The sequence below is a fragment of the Carica papaya genome, chromosome 3 (genome assembly GCF_054855325.1).
Source record: "Carica papaya isolate Zhongbai chromosome 3, ASM5485532v1, whole genome shotgun sequence".
NCBI classification, from domain to species: domain Eukaryota; kingdom Viridiplantae; phylum Streptophyta; class Magnoliopsida; order Brassicales; family Caricaceae; genus Carica; species Carica papaya.
Genome location: NC_142311.1, coordinates 7,725,412 through 7,745,309, shown reverse-complemented (window position 1 = coordinate 7,745,309; position 19,898 = coordinate 7,725,412). Strand labels below are relative to the sequence as shown.

The 19,898-nt window shown below is 33.2% G+C and overlaps 1 protein-coding gene and 2 non-coding genes across 4 annotated transcripts; all 3 read right to left on the bottom strand.

Annotated features, from left to right (window-relative positions):
• Positions 1–488: 488 nt before the first annotated feature.
• Positions 489–14,503, bottom strand: ARPC4 (binding protein). Of its 2 annotated transcripts, XM_022056191.2 has the most exons (9): positions 14,406–14,503; positions 14,212–14,325; positions 13,925–13,990; positions 12,483–12,535; positions 10,698–10,725; positions 9,126–9,200; positions 5,182–5,286; positions 1,073–1,162; positions 489–954 (listed from the first exon to the last, which is right to left on the bottom strand). In XM_022056191.2, the coding sequence occupies exons 2-9, from the start codon at positions 14,212–14,214 to the stop codon at positions 865–867; spliced, it is 510 nt and encodes a 169-aa protein (XP_021911883.1). In that variant the 5' UTR covers positions 14,215–14,325; positions 14,406–14,503; the 3' UTR covers positions 489–864. The 2 variants fall into 2 exon arrangements, with proteins under 2 accessions (XP_021911883.1, XP_088071545.1); XM_088215419.1 differs by lacking the exon at positions 5,182–5,286 and having other exon boundaries at positions 845–954.
• TRNAY-GUA (transfer RNA tyrosine (anticodon GUA)) lies at positions 14,400–14,492 on the bottom strand. Its single transcript has 2 exons — positions 14,456–14,492; positions 14,400–14,435 (listed from the first exon to the last, which is right to left on the bottom strand). It is a non-coding gene; the product is annotated as a tRNA-Tyr (tRNA).
• Positions 14,504–14,575: 72 nt separating the features above from the next.
• Positions 14,576–14,669, bottom strand: TRNAY-GUA (transfer RNA tyrosine (anticodon GUA)). Its single transcript has 2 exons — positions 14,633–14,669; positions 14,576–14,611 (listed from the first exon to the last, which is right to left on the bottom strand). It is a non-coding gene; the product is annotated as a tRNA-Tyr (tRNA).
• Between the last annotated feature and the right edge of the window lie 5,229 nt (positions 14,670–19,898).

Below are 19,898 nucleotides of genomic sequence, written 5' to 3'. Positions count from 1 at the left end.
GTTCTTTGACTAATGGTTTGTTTTTTTTACCCATTTTTAAGTGATAAATAAATATATTTAAAATAATTATAATAATATATATTATCTAGTAACTGGAAGTATTTACATGATCTTTTAATAAAGTAACGAACGATGGAGCAAACTGTATAATAATTTATAAATTATGGTGCTTTTATCTAATTTTGAAAAATAAAGTGGCTTCTATGTAATACAGCAAATGTGAAGGAGCAAAAATAATTTTCTCAAAAAACAAGTCACAATTTGCAAATACAAAAAAGACCTACTTTTTCCAAACAAGCCCTTATATTTCAAAAGGAATTAGCTTTGCTTTCAAGAAAAAAAAAAAAAATTTCATCACTTCAATTTCAACATGTTCTCATTCTTCTGGATCCACCATGGATCCTAATTGAACTGAAAATACTAAAATAATAATTCTCACTAGAGTTTATATTCACTCCTAATCGAATCATATGTTAATATGCAAATAATTTTCAATAAATATTTATAAGTATACTAAATTTGGAAACTAATTCCACAATTTTCAAATTTGTTACAAGCATTACTTAAAGATTCTATAGTTGCTCTGCATTAGTCCAAGTTAAGATGATTCTATCACCACATTTGTATGTACTTCAGAATTACACTACAATGATTTTGTTCCTGTCCTGGCTATACACAACAACTGATTCTGAGAAATCTACAGAAAAATGATGGACTAAATGACTGACAACCAGCATACTCTTGAAAAACAGGAACTGATTAAGGGATCAAAATGCAGGAAAAACAGCTCCATGAGCAGCTTATGGCAACATCTTGAGCATGCTCCATAACAGAGTTTTGTAACTTTTGCGTACTTCCAAGTCCCTAGATGAACTGTTTCAAAAATTCGGTAGCCACCAGTCTCCCTCGTGTATTCACAGACATCTTTAACTCACTTATCTCTTTATCAATATCCTGCATTTTAACAATATGCAATTCCAAAAAGGAAAAAGAGAAAATGTTAAGAAAATATCGAACAACAAACAATTATTATTAACCAGGAACCTGAAAAGCAAAAAAGAAAAATCTTTGCCTCCATGAATTGCACAATAAAATCTATGAGCTTATGTTTCTGCATCTCCTCACAGTGGTAGTTTGTGATAAGGAAGCTAATATCATAACCCTGCTTAATGAAACAACCAAGAAAAAAGAATCATTAGAATGACACCAGAAAACATTTCAATGGAAACAAGGAAAACTTTCTATCAAATCTGAGACATTAGTGAACCTATGATACCAATCCACATGCATTCTTTTTTTCTTTCTCTTGATACGAAAAGAAATATATTAGAAAGAGAATGAAGTTGTAATGTAAAGGGAGGGCAAGCTATTCTCCAAACAAACCAAAGCAAACATTAAAACCAAACAAAAGTAAGAAGACAATACAGAGGCAACACAAGATAATAACCTAATCCCTTTGAATTATATAAAAGATCGCCTAAAGAAATCAAGCGCAATCCTATCAGAAAAATCAATGACCAAAAGGACTGGGAAGTGTTCATAGTTCGGTATGAATTAGCAAGTTGGACTGAACCGAACCAGATTAAACCAAATAGATATAATCCAATTTTTAGTCTTAAGTTTCAGAAGACCAACATTTTCATTCCAGTCTAATCGTCTGTTGGATAAACAACCAATAGTAATTTTAAAACCAATAAATATTATGATATTAAGAATATTGTGATTATGAATATAAGAAATCATCATTGAACAATTGTAATTATATTTGTGTAGTCAATTTTATAAAATTGTTGTTGAAATAGAAGAATTATGTCTGATAGCCTATAAAGACAAGAAAAAGAATGAAAGAAAAAGAACCACAAACAGGTCTTCCAAAAAGAGAAAAGAAGACTTATCCCCCACCCTAGATTGCACAAGCGGGCAAAAGAGAATGTATCTGGCCAGTTCCTTCCAAGGGCTTTTGCGGGCGATGGGAAAATCCATTTTAGTATCTGACCATTCTAGTACAAACCAAACTTGCTTGTAATCATCCGATCCATAAAGAATTAGATTCATTTGGAAAAACACCATGCCATTAGGCAAAAAAAGCAATGTTTTTGGACACTGAATTCCCAAGACAGAAACCATTATTGATGGCACATAATTACAGCTTGCTATTTGGTAATCATTTCTGCTTAAGTAATTACTTATTTAGGAGTTAAAAGTTAGTATTTATTCTTTTGAAATATTTTGAGTATAATCTTATTCGGAAAAGGTTACCTACAACTTTATAGATATCTTTTCATTTCACCTTTAGGAACAATACCAGTTAATACAAATTATTTTGAGAACTTTCTCAATTTATTGGTTGTGTGATTCTATCAGTCCTTAAATATGATGTTAAGAAACCTTCATTTTATCCCCCAAATCCCTCAATAGTTAAATCGATCTTAATTTTTCATACGTCAACATCTGCTTCTAATCTCACCAGCACCCAACCAAAAAAAATCCCTTATAATTTTCTCAATGCTCTTAGTAACCCATGCTTCGAGAGAGAGAAAGGTAAAACAACGGGATACTAGATAGAGATGAGTTCAAAAAGTTACCTGACAACAAGAGAGAAAATTGCACCCTTCCAACTTCTTAACCTCATAGAAAACTCCTCACAACCAGATCCCAAAAAGAGAAAGACCTTGGGAACCCCAAGATATGACAATTGGTGATTCCAAAATGGAGCAACCAAAAAAGTAGCCAAGAGCTGGCACGTGTTTTCCGTTGTAAATCTAGCCTTTAAATACTTGGGGTTTCCCTTAGGTGCTAAAGTTGAGGACATATCAATTTGGCACCCTGTTATGGTACAAATTGTGAAGAGGCTACCTGGTTGGAAGAAAGATTATATGTTTAAGGGGGTAGGCTCATTTTTTTCTTGTAGAGGAGTTAGATATTGATGGCGTATGGTAAAGGAAATGAGGAGTTAAGGAAAGAGGTCAAAGATTTGTTCAGCAGGTTATACTCTGTGGATTTCAGTTGGAGACCTAGGTTGGATGGTTTAGATTTTGTCTTTGAATGATCAAAGCCGCGAATCTCTTGAAAAGAGGTTCTCTAAGGAGGACATTCTACAGGACCTCATGTAATGCAAAAAAGATAAATCTCTTATGCCTAATGGTTTAACATAAGTTTCCTTCAAATATTTTGGCATGCGATTAAAGATGATATCATCGAGCTATTTAACGAGTTTTATTAGTCTAAATCTTTTGTTAGATGTTTAAACTCTACTTTTCGGGTGCTTATTCCTAAGGTGGAGGGACCGACAAGCATCAAGGGTTTTAGACCTATCCGCTTAGTTGAGAGTATGTATAAACTCATTGCCAAAAAGTGTTGGTAAAGAGAATGGCTAAGGTAATTATGAAGGTGGTGGGAGATAGTGAGCACACAATGAAGGTAACTCATTTATTTTTGTTGGTGATACTTTGTTGTTTTGTGAACCAAATGAAAAGACTCTACTTAATTTCATATGCATGTTCTTGAGTTTCTAAGCGGTTTCTGACCTCAACATTGACTTTCCCAAGTCTGAATTGATGAAATTGAGTGATGGGAGGGATACTAACAGGTTGGCTAGGATTCTAGGGCTCCTATTAGGTGCTAAATATAAAGATGTTGCCACTTAGGACCTTGTAGTGACGAGGTTTGAACAAAGGTTGGTGGGGTGTAAAAGGAACTTTTTTATTTAAAATGGGAAGAGTTACACTTAGGACCTTGTAGTGACGAGGTTTGAACAAAGGTTGGTGGGGTGTAAAAGGAACTTTTTTATTTAAAATGGGAAGAGTTACACTTATCAGGAGCACTATGACCAAGACTCCCATTTGTCACATGTTCCTGTTGACAAAAGAGAGTACCATCTGACATTGTGGGACGAGATCAAAAAACTTATGCATCTAGGTGGATTGGGTTTGAAATCTCTGGTGGAGCTTAATATGGCTCTGAGGATTCATTAATGAAAATGGAAGTCTCTAGTGGAGGGTGATTAAGGCAAAGTTTGGGACCATTGATAAAGGTTGGTATACTAGGCCCTTGTCTAGACCCCAGGAAATGGGAAGTGGAAAAAAAATCTATATGGATAGGAGTAATTTCCAAGATCGTATCAGCTGAAGGGTTGATACGTGGGACAGGATCAGCTTATGACATGATGCCTGATTAGAGAGTGGCGCATTCAAAGATCAGTTTCCTAAGATCTATGTTATTACTCGGTACAAGAATGTCTCCATCCACGAGTCCTACCGTGATATTGTGGAGGTCATGAGAAATCTCAATGATTGGGAACATAAGGAGAATGAGGATCTTCTTTTAGTCCTTTCTAGGGTTAGAGTTAATAGGGCTAGAGACCAATCAGTTTGGAAGCTCAATTCTAGGGGGGCCTTCTCTATCAGATATTTCTACAATTGTTTGACTAAAAGATAAGTCATGGGTTCTCACTTTCCTTTCCAGAAAGTTTAAGAGGTTAATGCTCCACCTAGAGTTACTTTTTTCGCTTGGAATGCTAGTAGAGGCTGCATTTTAACTCTGGACAAGTTGATTAGGGCGGGTAGGACTTTGGTAAATGACTGTTTTTTATACAAAAGGGAGGTCGAGTCATGTAATCATATCCTTCTTAGGGATAGATTGTAAAAGTTTCCTTGTGAACCCCCTAACTTTTGGCATGGATGTTGATCAAATGAGGAAGGAGTAAGTCTTGGTGTGCAAAACTCGACCTGAAAATACCTTCTATCTTAATAATCATATTAAAGTTAGAAGCTAAAATTAAACTCAAAATTAAATAAGAAATGAACTAAACAAGTCGTTAGTCTTTTTCTTGAGCCCATGTTTTAGCAACTGTTGCAGCGGTGCAACTTCAGGATATCAAAAGAAACCTCTATAGTGATTTTTTCCCCTGAAAAGTCTATATTGAAGTAGTCATGAATATCAAATCTTGAAACCAGCTTATGGTGGAAAAACAGATCATCTGAATGTAGCCACTACTTTTCACTAGCCCAATGATTTGCCCATGTGAAAATCTTAGGACAGAACAACATTTCCATTTGTCATACAATTTCGAAAGAAAATGACCCTCCAAGACCTTAACAATTTGAAACTACCTGAATGAGGCAAGTAATAAGAGGTGAAAAGACAATAATAATTTCAATCTTAAGATCAAACGATACATACTTGTACTGGCTTTCTCCTCAAGACTTGAAAAGCTTCTGCCCTCATTGACAGAAACCTAAGAAACTTTTTAGTTAGTATGTTTTCAAGTTCATCTGCTTGTTTTACCTACATATCCGGAAAAAAAATATGTACATTAGCAGGAAATGACAGAATGCAATTTTCAGAAGTTTCTAGCCTCAGACATTCCTAGTATTTGCTAGCATTACAACACAAACATAAACAAACAATGCATTACAACACCAAAATAGCACAAAAAATATACCGCATTATTGCTTCTCCCTGTGCACTGAGGAGAGGTTAAGCAATGAATCCCATTCTCAGAACTATTTTTAAAGAACCATACACCAAAAATGGATAGCGCTCAAGTCCTAAGACAACATCAGGCTTCTAGCAATGCGCCAGGATTCTGGAACGTGTCCAAGTCCTGGTATGTTCAAGGTCCTGGGACAACACCAATGTCTTGAGAAGTGCTGGCGTCCCACGAGAGTAATAGGGTACTATTGTGGCCCTTGGCATTGGAATCTTTTATGGAGTTTTGCAGTAAGACTTCCAGAGAAGAGCGGCTGCTTTTTAGATCTTTTTTTTTTCCTTTTCTACTATCGTGAATGATGGTTTTAAGAGCTCATTTAAGAGAATTTTGAACCTTTTTTTCAAATAAAAAGTGTATAATTCTATTATTATAAGCACCAATGGGGCGCAAACTCATTTACGAAAATTTTTACAAGTTAATGATCTCAATCAAATCACCAAAATCCTCCATTGAGTGCAGAAATTGACCTATTATAAAAACACCTAGGGTGTAAAACCATCTTACTCTAATCTTGTCAATATTATCTTCTTTTCCATCGGACATTCTCCTATTTCTTTTTTTCCAAATAACGCAGAACAATGATATGAGTCCCTATTTTTTCCACCAAGTGATGCCTTTCCAAACCCACATTTCATTCTTACGCTACCAGTCATTGCCCAAATATATCCCAAAATTCCATTGCTATTTCCCATAAGCTTTTTCCTACTGGGCATCAAAGAAGAATGTGACCACAAGTCTCTTCAGCTCTCTTACATAAGCAACACCAATTCACCAAATCACTTTTCATCAATTTGTTAATGGTTAGGATGCATCCGCGAGTTGCTTTCCTAGCAAAAAAAAAAAAAAAACTACCCTAGGAGGTGCATTTACCTTCCAAAATTGCCTGAATAGGAACTTGTTATCAATATCCTCGTCTTTAGCTAAATGTTTACGAAAAAAAATTAAAAAAATAACCCACAGGAAATTTCCCTATTGCATTTAGAGAACAAACCGGCCAATCAATATTCTCATCAAGGAAGACAAGGTTTAAAGAGCTCAAGAGTGATTTGTTTTAATTAATTTCTCAATCATTGAAATTTCTCAAAACCTCTACATGCCAAAACCTTCCACAAGAGAATCTTGAACCTCATAAACAAAACGAATAAAATGTTGGGATTTCCTTTATGACAATTCAAATTTCTTGTTCTAGCATCTATACAGAACTAAAGGAGCTCCTAACAACCACTACTTTTACAGAAGTAATTGGAAATTTATAATCAAATTTTTTGTTTATTGAATTTCTTTATTCATGATACTTAATTTACAACATATAGATACATATAAAAGAAAATTTGAGAGTTCTTTTCTTGAAATAAAAGTGTGAATAATATTAACAGGCTCCAAGGGAGTGTCAACCCGTATACAAATATTTACATATCTATCAAAATGTCAATAAGGTCCCCAAAATCTTCCATTGAATAAGATCTTCATTTTTGTTTCCTATAAAGACATCACATCTGGATTCCATCTATTCATATAACCCCTAATAACTTGTCTTTTTTGTGGTAATTTATCCCTCGAACGTTTCATGCTATGATTCGTACAAACATCATTTGTAATGGAACACCCTTCATCCCTCTTTGTCCCCCTTTCTTAGTATATCATAGTTAATTGATGACTGCAGTCTCCTTAATTTTCTGCAACCATGTATACTCTATTTATCCTTCATATCTGCGCAGATATATGGCTAGAAACAATATTGGGTGAATTGAGAATTCTCTCCTTAGATCATATTAAAGTGTTACGTGTCAATCAATTCACAATAAATATAGCAAAGAATCCAGTTCATCATGATCGAACTAAGCATATGGAGATTGATAGACACTTTATTAAAAATAAGATAGAATCAGGAGCACCATCCTAGTGGCACAATCAGTCTTGCCATCAAATCGTGAATATTTTTTCCGAGACATTACCTAGAAAGACTTTAAAAGAACCGAGTTTCAAACTTGATTTCTTCAACATCTTCAAACCAACTTGAGGGGAACTATAGGGATCTGACTTCTTATAAAAGTGCAATTTCTGTACAGATTGGTATATCCATTGAAGTCTCCCTATAAAGCAAAATCATAGTCGACTTCCACAACTGGAAGATCTTTCCTTTATGGGATTGATTTGTACTTATTTTCCGACTAAAAATCTTTCTAACTTTCTTCTATATATTCAGTTGTTGTACATTAAGTATCGTGAATAAAAATTCAATTAAAAAAAAAATTATTATAAACTTTCGCATACTTATCTTTAACAGGTTCAGAATATTTGATTTTTTAAGAACCAGAATAAAAAAATAGGGTGTTCACACAGTTTTGTTGTCATTTTTCTTTTACAACTTAAACTATTGGTCTATGAAATTGCTTGTTTAGTCGGTTTTGATTAGGTAACCCAACTTTGGTTCAGTTACCAGATTTTAGTTTGGTTACAACTAATTTATATCTTCTGCTTCTCCTAGTCACTCACCTTTGAATTTTTTTTGAAACAGAAACCTCAATAATTAGGAAGTGTCAAATTCAATATCTTTGCTTAACGTTTTCAATAATTTTTTATCTTGCCTCTAAACTTTAGTGGGGACTTTATAGTGGTTAGATATTTACATTCAAATTCTTTTACGAGTTTTTCCCCCCTTTTTGAAGGCGAAATTTACATCTCAACATAGATTTTTTGTTTGAACCACAGTCCTGAATAACATTAAAAAAATTGCTTCACACTTACAAACCCCACAAGCTTTACTCCATGGTACCTGTTTGATGTGCTTTTAGAGCACAAACTTCAACACTCTTGTTTCTTCATTGTTAGGTTTCTTGAAGGGTTTTGCTGTCACACTTTTCCCTCATCTAGAGAATCTTGGCTTTTTCCCTCGAAATCGCTATTATTAGAACCGTAAGATTCACAATTCGAATTGTATAATTTAATTCAATTTCAATATCAAAACAATTTGAACATTACGGATGAGTTGGAATTTACTCAATTTTGATCAAAACCATATTTAAATATGTTGGATCCGATCAATCAGTTGGAATTTACTCAATTTATCTTTTTGTTTATATATTATATATAAAGTTTGATATACAAAGTACATTTGGAATATTACAGTTCTTTTTCGATTCACAACTTTCAATTAAAAAACTTGTGATATCATTCACAATTTGAACTCAATTCAAGGACTATGCCCTCTTATATTTGTCTATGATATTAGTTATGTATAATATGTTTCTTTCGATATTTTATTTTTAAGTTTTTAAATTAATATTTTATCTGCAAATTTGATATGCAAACTATATTTGTAATATTTCAATTCTTTTTCGATTCTTAATTTTTGATTAAAAAATTGAGATATCAATTCACAAATTGAATCTCAACTGAAGGACTATATCCCATTCCTTTATATCTTCATATCTTTGTTTTTGCATGGTTTTGGAGGAATAAGGAGCATAAGGTGTTGCGACGGTGAGCTACTTATTAAGGGTTACAGATGCTCCTTTGGAACACATCCCTAGTATTTGTTTGATAAGCAAAAACAAGCACAAAAGTTTAACCAAAAAATCTCCCCAGCATAAGTAACACAAAAAGCATCCAAGGAAAGATGATATAAACTCACCTTGAGGCTTATTCGCAGAGAATTTATAGATGTTTCTATCAAGCATTTTTCAGCCTCATTTCTACATATCAGAACCTGCAATGGGAATGTAATGTCTAAGAATGCAAGACATAGACAGTAAGCAAATCTGTCCAGCAAAACAACGAAAATGAAGTACAAAAGCACTTTCAGTTTTCAAATAAGTAATTGACAAGAACCCTAGAGAATTCAGCCCCTTCAAGGATAATGTATATGGAAAACACTAAACAGATAATAGCCAACATTTTGTGACATCTATATACAATATGAGAATATGATGTGGATGGGAAAAGGACTCCTTACAGGAACAACATAACACAAAATAACATTTCCCCTTTACTTTAAATCTTGTAGCAATCAGCCCCTTGCAATTTTAACTCAGAGAATCTTCTCCTTATACTTTTCGTACGTAACAAATAAAACCTCAACCAGTTGATATTCAACATGAATGTTAAAATATTCAATGATACAAGTCATTTGTCCATTGGCTAAAAACAAAAATTATGCTTTACCCTGTTGTAAACCAAGCTTCTTCAGTACACGTCAATTTCCTTTCTTTCTCTCTCCAAACAGCCAAGTTGTTTTCTTCCTCTCCAAACCCTGATCTTTGCCTCCCTTTTCACCGATTTCAATGCTTATGATGTTAATGTTAATTCATTCGAATTTCTCTTACAAATTTTCCTGTCTCTTTTACAATTTTTTCTAAAGAAGTAAAAGCTTGTATGCAAAAGCAGGAACCATTTGCTATCCAGGAAAAATGTAGACATCTCCATGAATCAGAAGAAACACCTCAAACAGTCTCCAAGATAAACAATGAAAGGAGAAGACACCACAAAGGTCCTAATTCCATGACCTTGATTCCCATTCTGTCCCTTGCTTCATGCAAAGGGAGAATGAGTATATTGCAAAGGGTACTAAGATTACATTACTATCCATAGATTTTCTAAGTTAACGTTCGTTGGGTTGAGTGTTACTTGTTACATATGTTAGAAAATGTTTTTCTAATTTGACAAGTCAAAGCACAATATGTTAATCTTTAAATTGCCTTAACAATTAGATTTTCATTTTTTGTTGTGAGTTTCTTTTTCTTTTAAATTAAAAAAAAAAAAAGAAACTCACGATGAAAAATGAAAATCTAATTGTTAAGGCAATCTACAATGTAGGGTAATCTTCAAATTCACACAAAAGTGTTTTTGGATAAGATAGAAGAAAAGCCCACATATAATTATGTAAATGCATTAATCGGTGTTCCCTTAAAAGTTAGATTCATCGACCAACAAACTGAGATGATGGTAGCATTTCTAGTCTAATCAGTTAGAGAGAATGCGAGAAGCTGCTCGAATAATACTAAAGCCATCAACAATACAACGGCTTTAAAGGAGGTTAGGAGAGTCTCATGGCATGCTTGGGAGCATCAGGGATGAGAAACAAACTTCAAAGAAGAAAGCTAACAACAATTGAAATAACATAAACTGCACAATCAGCCACATCCACCAATTTAAAATTACTAGAAGAAATCATATAACAGGATCAAAAGTTGAAAGATAGTCTTACAGGATTTAGTAGAAGTTCTGGGCTGGTCCTGCAGAATGGAACTTAAAAGATTATAGACTTTTTCGGAGATTATTTAACAACTGCTAATCTAAAATTATTTATTTAAAAAAATTAATTAAGATGAAAAGCTAATACAAAGAATAATGGCAAAGTATCTTCTTAAAAAAAAGATATAAAATCAAGGAAGAAATTAGAAGAGGAAAGAGTGGCTGATTTTTTCCTCCCAATTCCTTCACAACATAGATTAAACAATTCCTCCCAAAAAAATTGTGCCTTAGCCCACACCTACAAAGAGTCCATACAAATCATTCTCTCCCAAAAACATGACCCCTCACAGCATGATATGGACTTCATTATTCACATGATCCTTCAAGAAGGCATTAAAAAAACAACTCAATAGTGGATTGGTAAACCCAACAGTTCCCAAAAGGGCCAAACAGCTTATTTCCAACTATCAAAGCCAACTTGCAGTGAAAGAACAGAGACTATTACACTCTGATTACAAAGCCGTACACCACATCACATAAATATCTGAAAAATAACTCTAATAGGATGATGATTCTGAAGTAACTCATTAATGTTATATGTATCAAGTACCATGGTAATAAAGACTTCAACCTTTGAGAAAACTCTCACCTACCAAAAAGAATTAGTGAAAACCCAATGGTTGAAGTGGGGTTACAAGTCAAGAAGGAGAAAAATAATCTACAAGAGAACAAATCTTCAAATCTAGAGACAAGGACTACTTATTAGAATTATGCAAAGGCTGGGAAGATTAGAGCAAATTAATTATGGCAAACAAATCAGAGATCTACATCATTTAAGTTTCTGAAAAAATGGAAAATTCCAAGTAAAATAAGAACATCATTGAGTAGCAAAGAAATATGATGGCTATCACAAAGGAGAGACTATAAAGGCAAGGAAGTAAAGCCTAATCGAAACTAATTTAAAAGGTGTCAAAGTAGAAAGGCCTCAAGTGATCTGAAAGCCTGCTGGAACTTATACGATGCTACCTCCAACTTTTTAAATAAAGAAATTGAAAATGAAGAAAAACTGCCAAGAGAAGGAATTCATGTTACACTAGAAGACTTAAACGAACAACTTCTTTGTTTGATTAATTTCTTATTTGAGCAAGTTGTTGTCAGTGAAATCTGGTACCAAGATTGGATCCACAAGGCAGAACAGAGTTAAGCAAGCGAAGACAGCACGGGTAATCAGCAAACTGTCCAGTGTTTGGTAACTACGACATAATGATTAGATAAGAAGATTACATTTCCACAGTCCAGTTTTAATTCTATTGAACATCCAAGTTGTACAAGTCAATTAATAAAGATTAAAGATAACATAACATGACTTGAAAAGGTTATGGCCCTTCCCAACTTTGGATATATAAAACTCAGATGGTTCATGACCAACCACATGATCACATGCAACCAAATTAGGTTTTTTATTTGAAACCAAAGGAAAAGAAAAGAGACAAATCAGGTATGCAATAGCATAATATGTCAATACAAGTGTTTGCCGATGAAAGATACTACAACATCAATAGAAGGATTAATGTTATTCGTTGAATTAGAAAAAATGATAACAACGATAAAGAAGGATGATAAGATTTGACACCAATAAACAATAAGGAAAACTCTGCACTATACATTTTTGGACAGACTTTCCAATGAGAACTATTTTCTTTTAATACAACTTGCACGGAGTTTAGAAAACAGTAAAGGAAATTCCTTTCCAGAACAAAGCTATCAGAAAAAGAAGACACAAAACCAATATACATACTTTAGTTCAACTTCTGGCTTATTATGCCTTTCAACTTCTTGACAAGGAAAATTCTGCAACCAGCAAATGAATAAAAATTCAGATTGGGTGTTGATATCACATGAATGTGAACAGACTCATAAGCAAAAATACATAATGACCACCAAGCATCTGTCATAATTTTTTTTCCAAGAATAATCTACTACAACATAATCTGGTCCAGCCAGACACACATGCTTGTTAACAAAGTCCCAATACACAGTTTAACATGCCCAATCGAAATAAAATGATGTTGAACAAGTATTTTTTTTTTTTTTGTTAAATAAAAAGTTAAGAAGTATATATTCACAAGGCACCAAACAAGGGGGTACCACCCATGTATAATTGTTTACATACTAGTTAGGGTATCAATGACAAACCCAAAATTCTCATCTCTAACAATGTCACGCCCCATAAACATAGACCCAAAAACATGGAACCACTTATCTCTTAATCTATACATCAAGTTTTCTTTCCCATCAAAAGCCCTAATATTTCTTTCTTTCCAAATAACCCATAACACTGTTAGGGGAATTATATCCCAACGAACATTATCCTTTCTCATACCATCCCAAACCCATAATTCTTCCCTAACCGTACCAGCCATTACCCACTTCACCCCAAGAAGACTATATACCATACTCCACCGCTCATGAGTCACTGGGCACCATAAGAGTAGGTGGTTGCAGGATTCTGCCGCATTTATACATAAATAACACCGGTTAGTCATGTGGTGTCCTCTCCTCATCAGCTTGTCAACAGTTAAAATACATTCTCTACTGGCCTCCCAAGCAAAAAACACAATCCGTGGAGATGCATTTAACTTCCAGATCTGCTTAAAGGGAAAATTAAAATCTGAACCAGCCCTTCCTTCTCTAAGGTAGAGATAATAGGATTTACAAGAAAACTGTCCATTCTGACTCAATTTCCAAATCACCCTATCCTCTGTTTCCTTCAACTTCTGCATTTCCAGCAATTTCAACAGGTTTATGTAATCTTGTATCTTCCAATCTTTTAAGTTTCTGTATGCATTCACCTCCCAAATATAGAGAACTATATTAATCAATTTTTCAAACCATAAACCCGTTAAAATCTAGAGAACTATAAAAATCTCCCAAAAAAGAAAGAAAAAGTATTATTATCATTACAAACTTCTAGGCAAAACACAAAGCTAAATGAAGCACTGAGATGATGTATTAATGAGCATAACTCTTCAAAGACACTTGTGTTTCTTCCAAAAGAAACTCTTCAAACAATTTAAAACTTATACGCTGATCTGAAGTTAAATGACCTAGAAATTCACAGACGCATAAGTGGTTTCTCAGATCATGCCGGATCAATTAGAATCGCCATTTTGCAACTAAAGATGAATTTCAGCATCACAAATTGGACAGCTAAGTGAGAATCGCAGAACAACGCCTTACCTGCAGGCACATGGCTGCCTCGAGAGTGTTCCGTATGCACGTCAAGTAAAGCCGCAATGTGCTTGCCTGAAAGGGTTTAACCCCAAGTACAAAAATCACTCATATCTTCTACACCATGATTAACAGAAACTAATCCAAACGAAACTAAATTACGTCGGAGAAATAAAGGTGCTTAGTTCTTGATCTGGAAATCATCTTGCAATATCTTAAAATAGAGGGGGGAAAATCATATATGACAAAAAACTGGAAAGAATAAAAAGAAGAGAGAAGCGAAGATATAGTCTTACCATTTTATAATTTTCACAAAATTGAATTACTTCTTCAAAAACTTCAACGACATGTTAAGAAATTTAGTAGAACGAGGGAGAGTTCAACGAATCACTTCTGTAAGAGGGAATCATCTGAAAATGCATCGTTGTTTTAGTAGAGAAACTTCAAAAAATTAAAAGAATTAAATTAGCAGAAGGAAAAAAAATCCGACCTGCCGGATTCGAACCAGCGACCTAAGGATTAGCTGTTAGGGGAATCCTACTACAGTCCTCCGCTCTACCATCTGAGCTAAGGTCGGAGCTGTTTTATCTGCAAACAAAAATTAATAAATCTTGTCAAGTTTAAAATTTTAATTAAAAATCGAGAGGCCGAGGGAAAAATTCCGACCTGCCGGATTCGAACCAGCGACCTAAGGATTAGCTGATAGGCATTACCCCACTACAGTCCTCCGCTCTACCAACTGAGCTAAGGTCGGTTGGGAGTCGATGCCTCATTTTTATTTTAATAATCATATATATTGATACATATTATAATCTGATAGTTAAATTTTAAAAATATCAAATAGCTTATTAAAATTTAGTATTCTGAATTCAAATTCAAAATAAGAAAGTTACATAATTTTATTGATAAAAGTACACAATTCTAAAACAATAATAAATTTATATAAAAAAATAAAATTAATAATTACATTTAGCAAGAAACAAATTATAGATCGTAAAATAAAAAATATAAATTGCGACTGGCTATGGTGGAAGTTATGCAATTTAAATTAATAATTAAAATTGGATTATAGTTGTTTACTAAAATTATTTTTACAGAAAAAAAAAAAAGAAAGAAAGAAAAAGAGTGAGAGATTTCTAAGTTGTGAAATAAAAAATGCAAATTGATAACAACTTAGGTGGAGATCATGCAATTTGAATTGATGACTAAAATTGGATTATAGTTGCTTAATCAGATTGTTTTTTTTTTCATATATTTTCTTACATTAATATTATACAATAAAACTTTAACTCAGTATTAAACATATTTTTTATATTAGATTTGTATTAATATTATTATACCTCTAGAGGAACTAAATTTAGTGTTGCATATATAAGAAAGAATTTCTAAACATGGTTTTATGTTCAGCATTTTGGGTTCACTTGGGCATTTCATACATCTTTAAATATAATAATTATTTTGGATTAAATTTTTTTTAAAAAAAAAATAAGACAAAATTATCCCATGTAAGTCTTTGGAAGTAGCTTTGACAAAAACATTTAATGTTTAGTATAATCTACTTTAGTTTTAAATTAGCCCATATATTTCCACTTCTTTTTTAATGTGATCTTAATATTTAAATTTGTATTATGAAAGAAGTCTCTTCAATGAAAGAAATTCCTTTCTTATATTTTTTCAAAAATTTGTAAAAGAAATAAATTCAACTAAATCATTCCATCAAATATCTATTTTTAGCTCATGCATAATGAAGAGTTTCTGTGTTTAAAGATGAATATTAATTAATTTGTCTATTTTATGCTACTACGATTAGCTCTTTATTTTTCTTAAGTCTTGCTTTGCTCATCAATTGTTCGATAAATTGTTAATAAAAAAATTATAATTGTTTTAGATATAAATACAGACTCATATTTATTTATTTATTTATTCATTCATTTTTTAGTTTATGTACATAGCATATCACGACACTCTCGCTTAGGTTATAACATATAATTGTAGGATGTAAAATTATAACCTATTAATAAGCTATATAAGGCAAATGACTCAATTGTCCTCTTAATACTAATTTGAATGGGATTTATTTTAAGGTCATCAATGATTTAATATTTAACTTAGATTGTGACTCTTTATGTGTTTTTAAAAATAAATATTTTATATATTTTTAGAAAATTCGTCATCTTAGTTAAATATAATTTTATTTTTAATTATAAGTTTCCTACAAACTTTAAAAAAGTGATATAATATAACGATTCCGGAAATTTAAATGAAATATATGTATTAAAAATCTCAAATGTGGAAGCGTAATAAAAATTTTGATTAACATCCCTTACACAATAACCAAAACGTACTCAAAACATGAATGAACAAACTAACTAAAAGATATACTCGAAATAAAAACTATAAATATAACTATAAAGTCTTTAGGCGTCCCATTCGCCGTCTTCCTGTAGAATGGACTTGGGAACAACGTATTCTTGATCTGAAATAGTTAAATAAGAGATGAGTTACATCAGCCCAGTAAAGACATCACATTATCTCACCGCCACGGAAGTAAAGGTGGGTAGAAAACAAAAATGACCAATGGAGCATAATTTATAACGAACTCGTTTATTAACATAAAAACATTTACTGTCCACTTACCTCAGTGAGATTTATGAAAACAACATATGAAAACAATAACTTTATAATATCATGAAATCATACACACTTTATAACATAACACATATCATACCTTTACGTTTCAATCATCAGAAAACAGATTTCCTTTTTTACCAGCCTACTAGTATCCATGAGGATCCATAGGGGGTCCCCGCTACACGTAAACTATTAACATTTACAACTTGATTTCAGGACAGTTCCCATACCCCGTCCGATATGGCCGCCAAAACCATGAACCTCAATACCTCGTCCGTTATAAGGGTGAAATTGGCCATCCCCATACCCCGTCTGGTATGGGCACCAAAACACATAAGGTCTCCATACCCCGTCCGGTATGAGAGACCACGTTCCCGGTAGGATTCCCTACGGACCCGATCCGTCTACCATCACCCAGGATATCTAGTCAGACTGTCCACATTTTCTACTTATCAATTCACATAACCTTTTTGCATTTTTCTTTAATCTCAATAATCCAATCATACACAATATGTAAATCAGTAATTGATACCAAATAAGACTATACAGTACCAGGTTCACCATAATACAAACCATAATAAAAGAAACCATAGTTCATGTATACGAGACCATAACATAATTACATCAAACATCATGCTGCATTTAATACTAAAAATTAGATCAAACAATAACAGACTAACACTGTATCAGACTCGGGCTCCATTGGCAACCTTAATCAATTATACATCTATAAAGTCACAAAGTACAGTTTAATTATTTATTTAGCTTTAATACCGTGATAGGAAATAGGGTGAGAGATTCTTACTTGTTTCAGGGTCTGAATTCGATTCTACAGTGCACCTACAGGTTATCTCTAATTTTCCTGAATTTTTCTGAAAAAATTGAAACGCACTACCGATACCTGCACGTGTCCCAAAAAATTCCAAATCAGACCTAGGGCCCCTTTCGGCCAATATCAGAATTCTGGCATGGCGGCTCCGCCGTGCTCCGACGACGGCGCCACCGCTTGTTGCGGCGATCCGCCTTGGGTTGGACGTTTTCGGCTGAATTCGACCACACTTGCATCGGTCCTTGCGATAAAACAAAAAATCACGAAAAACTGAAACTTACCGGCGGCGGTGCTTTCAGGTGCGGCGACTCCTCCGACGTGAGTCGCGTTTTGATGTTTGGCTCCGATCAACTTGTAGAGAAAAGAACTGTGATCACAGTGGTATAAAATTTGCATCGAACGGAGGCCGGGAAGGACCTTATCGGGGGCAAAAACAGAGGGAGGTCGCGGCGGCGCCGCTGGACTTCGGCTGCATTTTCTGGCCGTTTGGCCGGTGGTTTGGCTTCGGTTTGGCCATAGGCGGACTCAGCATCAAAAAACGAGCCAGGATGAAAAAATTTACCTCGATCGGCGGTTGAAAACTTCCCCAGTGTGGCGGCGGGCTCCTCCGGTGTCTAGTTCTTCTTCTCCGGCGAGGCACTGGCAGCTAGGGTTTTGTGGTCAGGTGTGGGTGGGGTTATTTATACCATTTATTTTTTAATCTCAATCGTTCATCAAGATTAAATCTGGACCGTTCGATCGCGATTTAATTGGGATTAAATCTGGACCGTCCATCGCGATGCAATCTGGGCCGTCTGTGCCTGATTGAATCTGGGCCGTCCGTGTGTGCGGGAACGGATTTGGGCCGTCCGATTGCGCGCACGTGGATCGCCCACGTGGCCCGTCCCCTGGTCAGCGTTTCCTTGCCACGCGGCGTGTCCTGGTTGGCCAGGGCTGCTGACCGGGTCGCTGACGTGGCTGCTGACGCGGCACAACTTTTCTAAATTGCGTTTTGACCTCCGATTTCTGATTTTCTTTTCAAAAACACCTCAAGAATCCAAATTTTCACCCATTTTTGCTCAAAATCAATTTCAATTAAATCCAAATAATATTTTTACCCAATTTTATCATTATTATTATTTTTATTTTTATTAAATTAAATTAAATTAAATTAAATCAAATTAAATTAAATAAAAATCTAAAAAAATTCAAATACAAAAAAAAAGGAAAATAAAAATAATAAGAATAAAATTAAAATACTTGGTTGTTACATATAATGTAATAAAAACTTTACAATATGAAAGAAAATTTCATTTTCTACCCTTATATTAAGTTGAACAAATGAACAAATGAATTATATAATTTTTTTAAAAAACAATAATAAATTGAATTAAAATAAAATAATGTCTTATCTAAAATAATAAAAATAATACATTCATTATAAAAAAAATGTTTGTACTTTATTTAAACAAACCAACGTTTAATATATAAGGGATAATTTATCAACTTTTATCTTAATTATAAAAAAAAAAATTTATTTTTATCGTAGCAACTTCACATAAACAAATTTAGCATGTCCATTTAGAAAAAACAATATATTGTGAAAATAATTTGAATAAAAAATTGATTAAAAAGATAAGTTAGACAAATCTATGTAAATAAAGTAATGTAAAAGCAAAAAGGTGGCAATTTATTTGCTCCCTTTACTTTGCAAGTAAAATTCTAAGAGCTTGTTGATTGATATTTCAAGCTTTCAAATAATGCAACAAGAAAAAAGATAAAATTATTTTGAGACAAATAAGTATTTGAGAAGCGACCTATAACACTAAAAAAGAAGAATTTATAATAATATCTCTTAACCAATAGTTTATCTTCGTCAAAAAATAAAAATATAGAAGAGAGATAAAATTATATTCTTATATATAATAAAAATTTTAGTCAGCAGTAGAATTTTTTAATAATAAAAAATAAAAATAAAAAAAACGTGTTATTTTAACTTAATTAAAAAAATTATTAAAATTTTAATAATTAATTAATTAAAAAAACAAAAAAATAATATAAACAAAAATTATGAACCTACGTGTGGTAAATAAAAAAACTAAATAAACATAATATAACATGAAAAACTAATATTATCATACATATATGTTTCTTATCTTTTATGCATCAAAACTTATTTTTTTTCAAGTTACATTTCAAATCGCTTATGATTGATATTTTTTAAAGGGTTATATCAGAGTATTATGCTTACTTAGAATTGTTCGAACAGTTTATAATAATATTAAATTTATATGATAATATTTATTGTAAATTACTAAACAATTTTAAGTTAGATATTGCTTTTCAAAGAATCCGGCTCATCCTTCTAAAAGAATTATGTTATGTTTCACTCAAAAAGTTACGTAATTCAAAAAATATAATAATGCATTATTATGGAAACGGGTTGAAGATGGGTCGGATCGGGTAAAAGGGGGTTCGAGTCGGTTCGTCGCACATACGGGCTGTACCGGCCCCCAGGAAACCCAACTGTCAGTCACAAGAAAC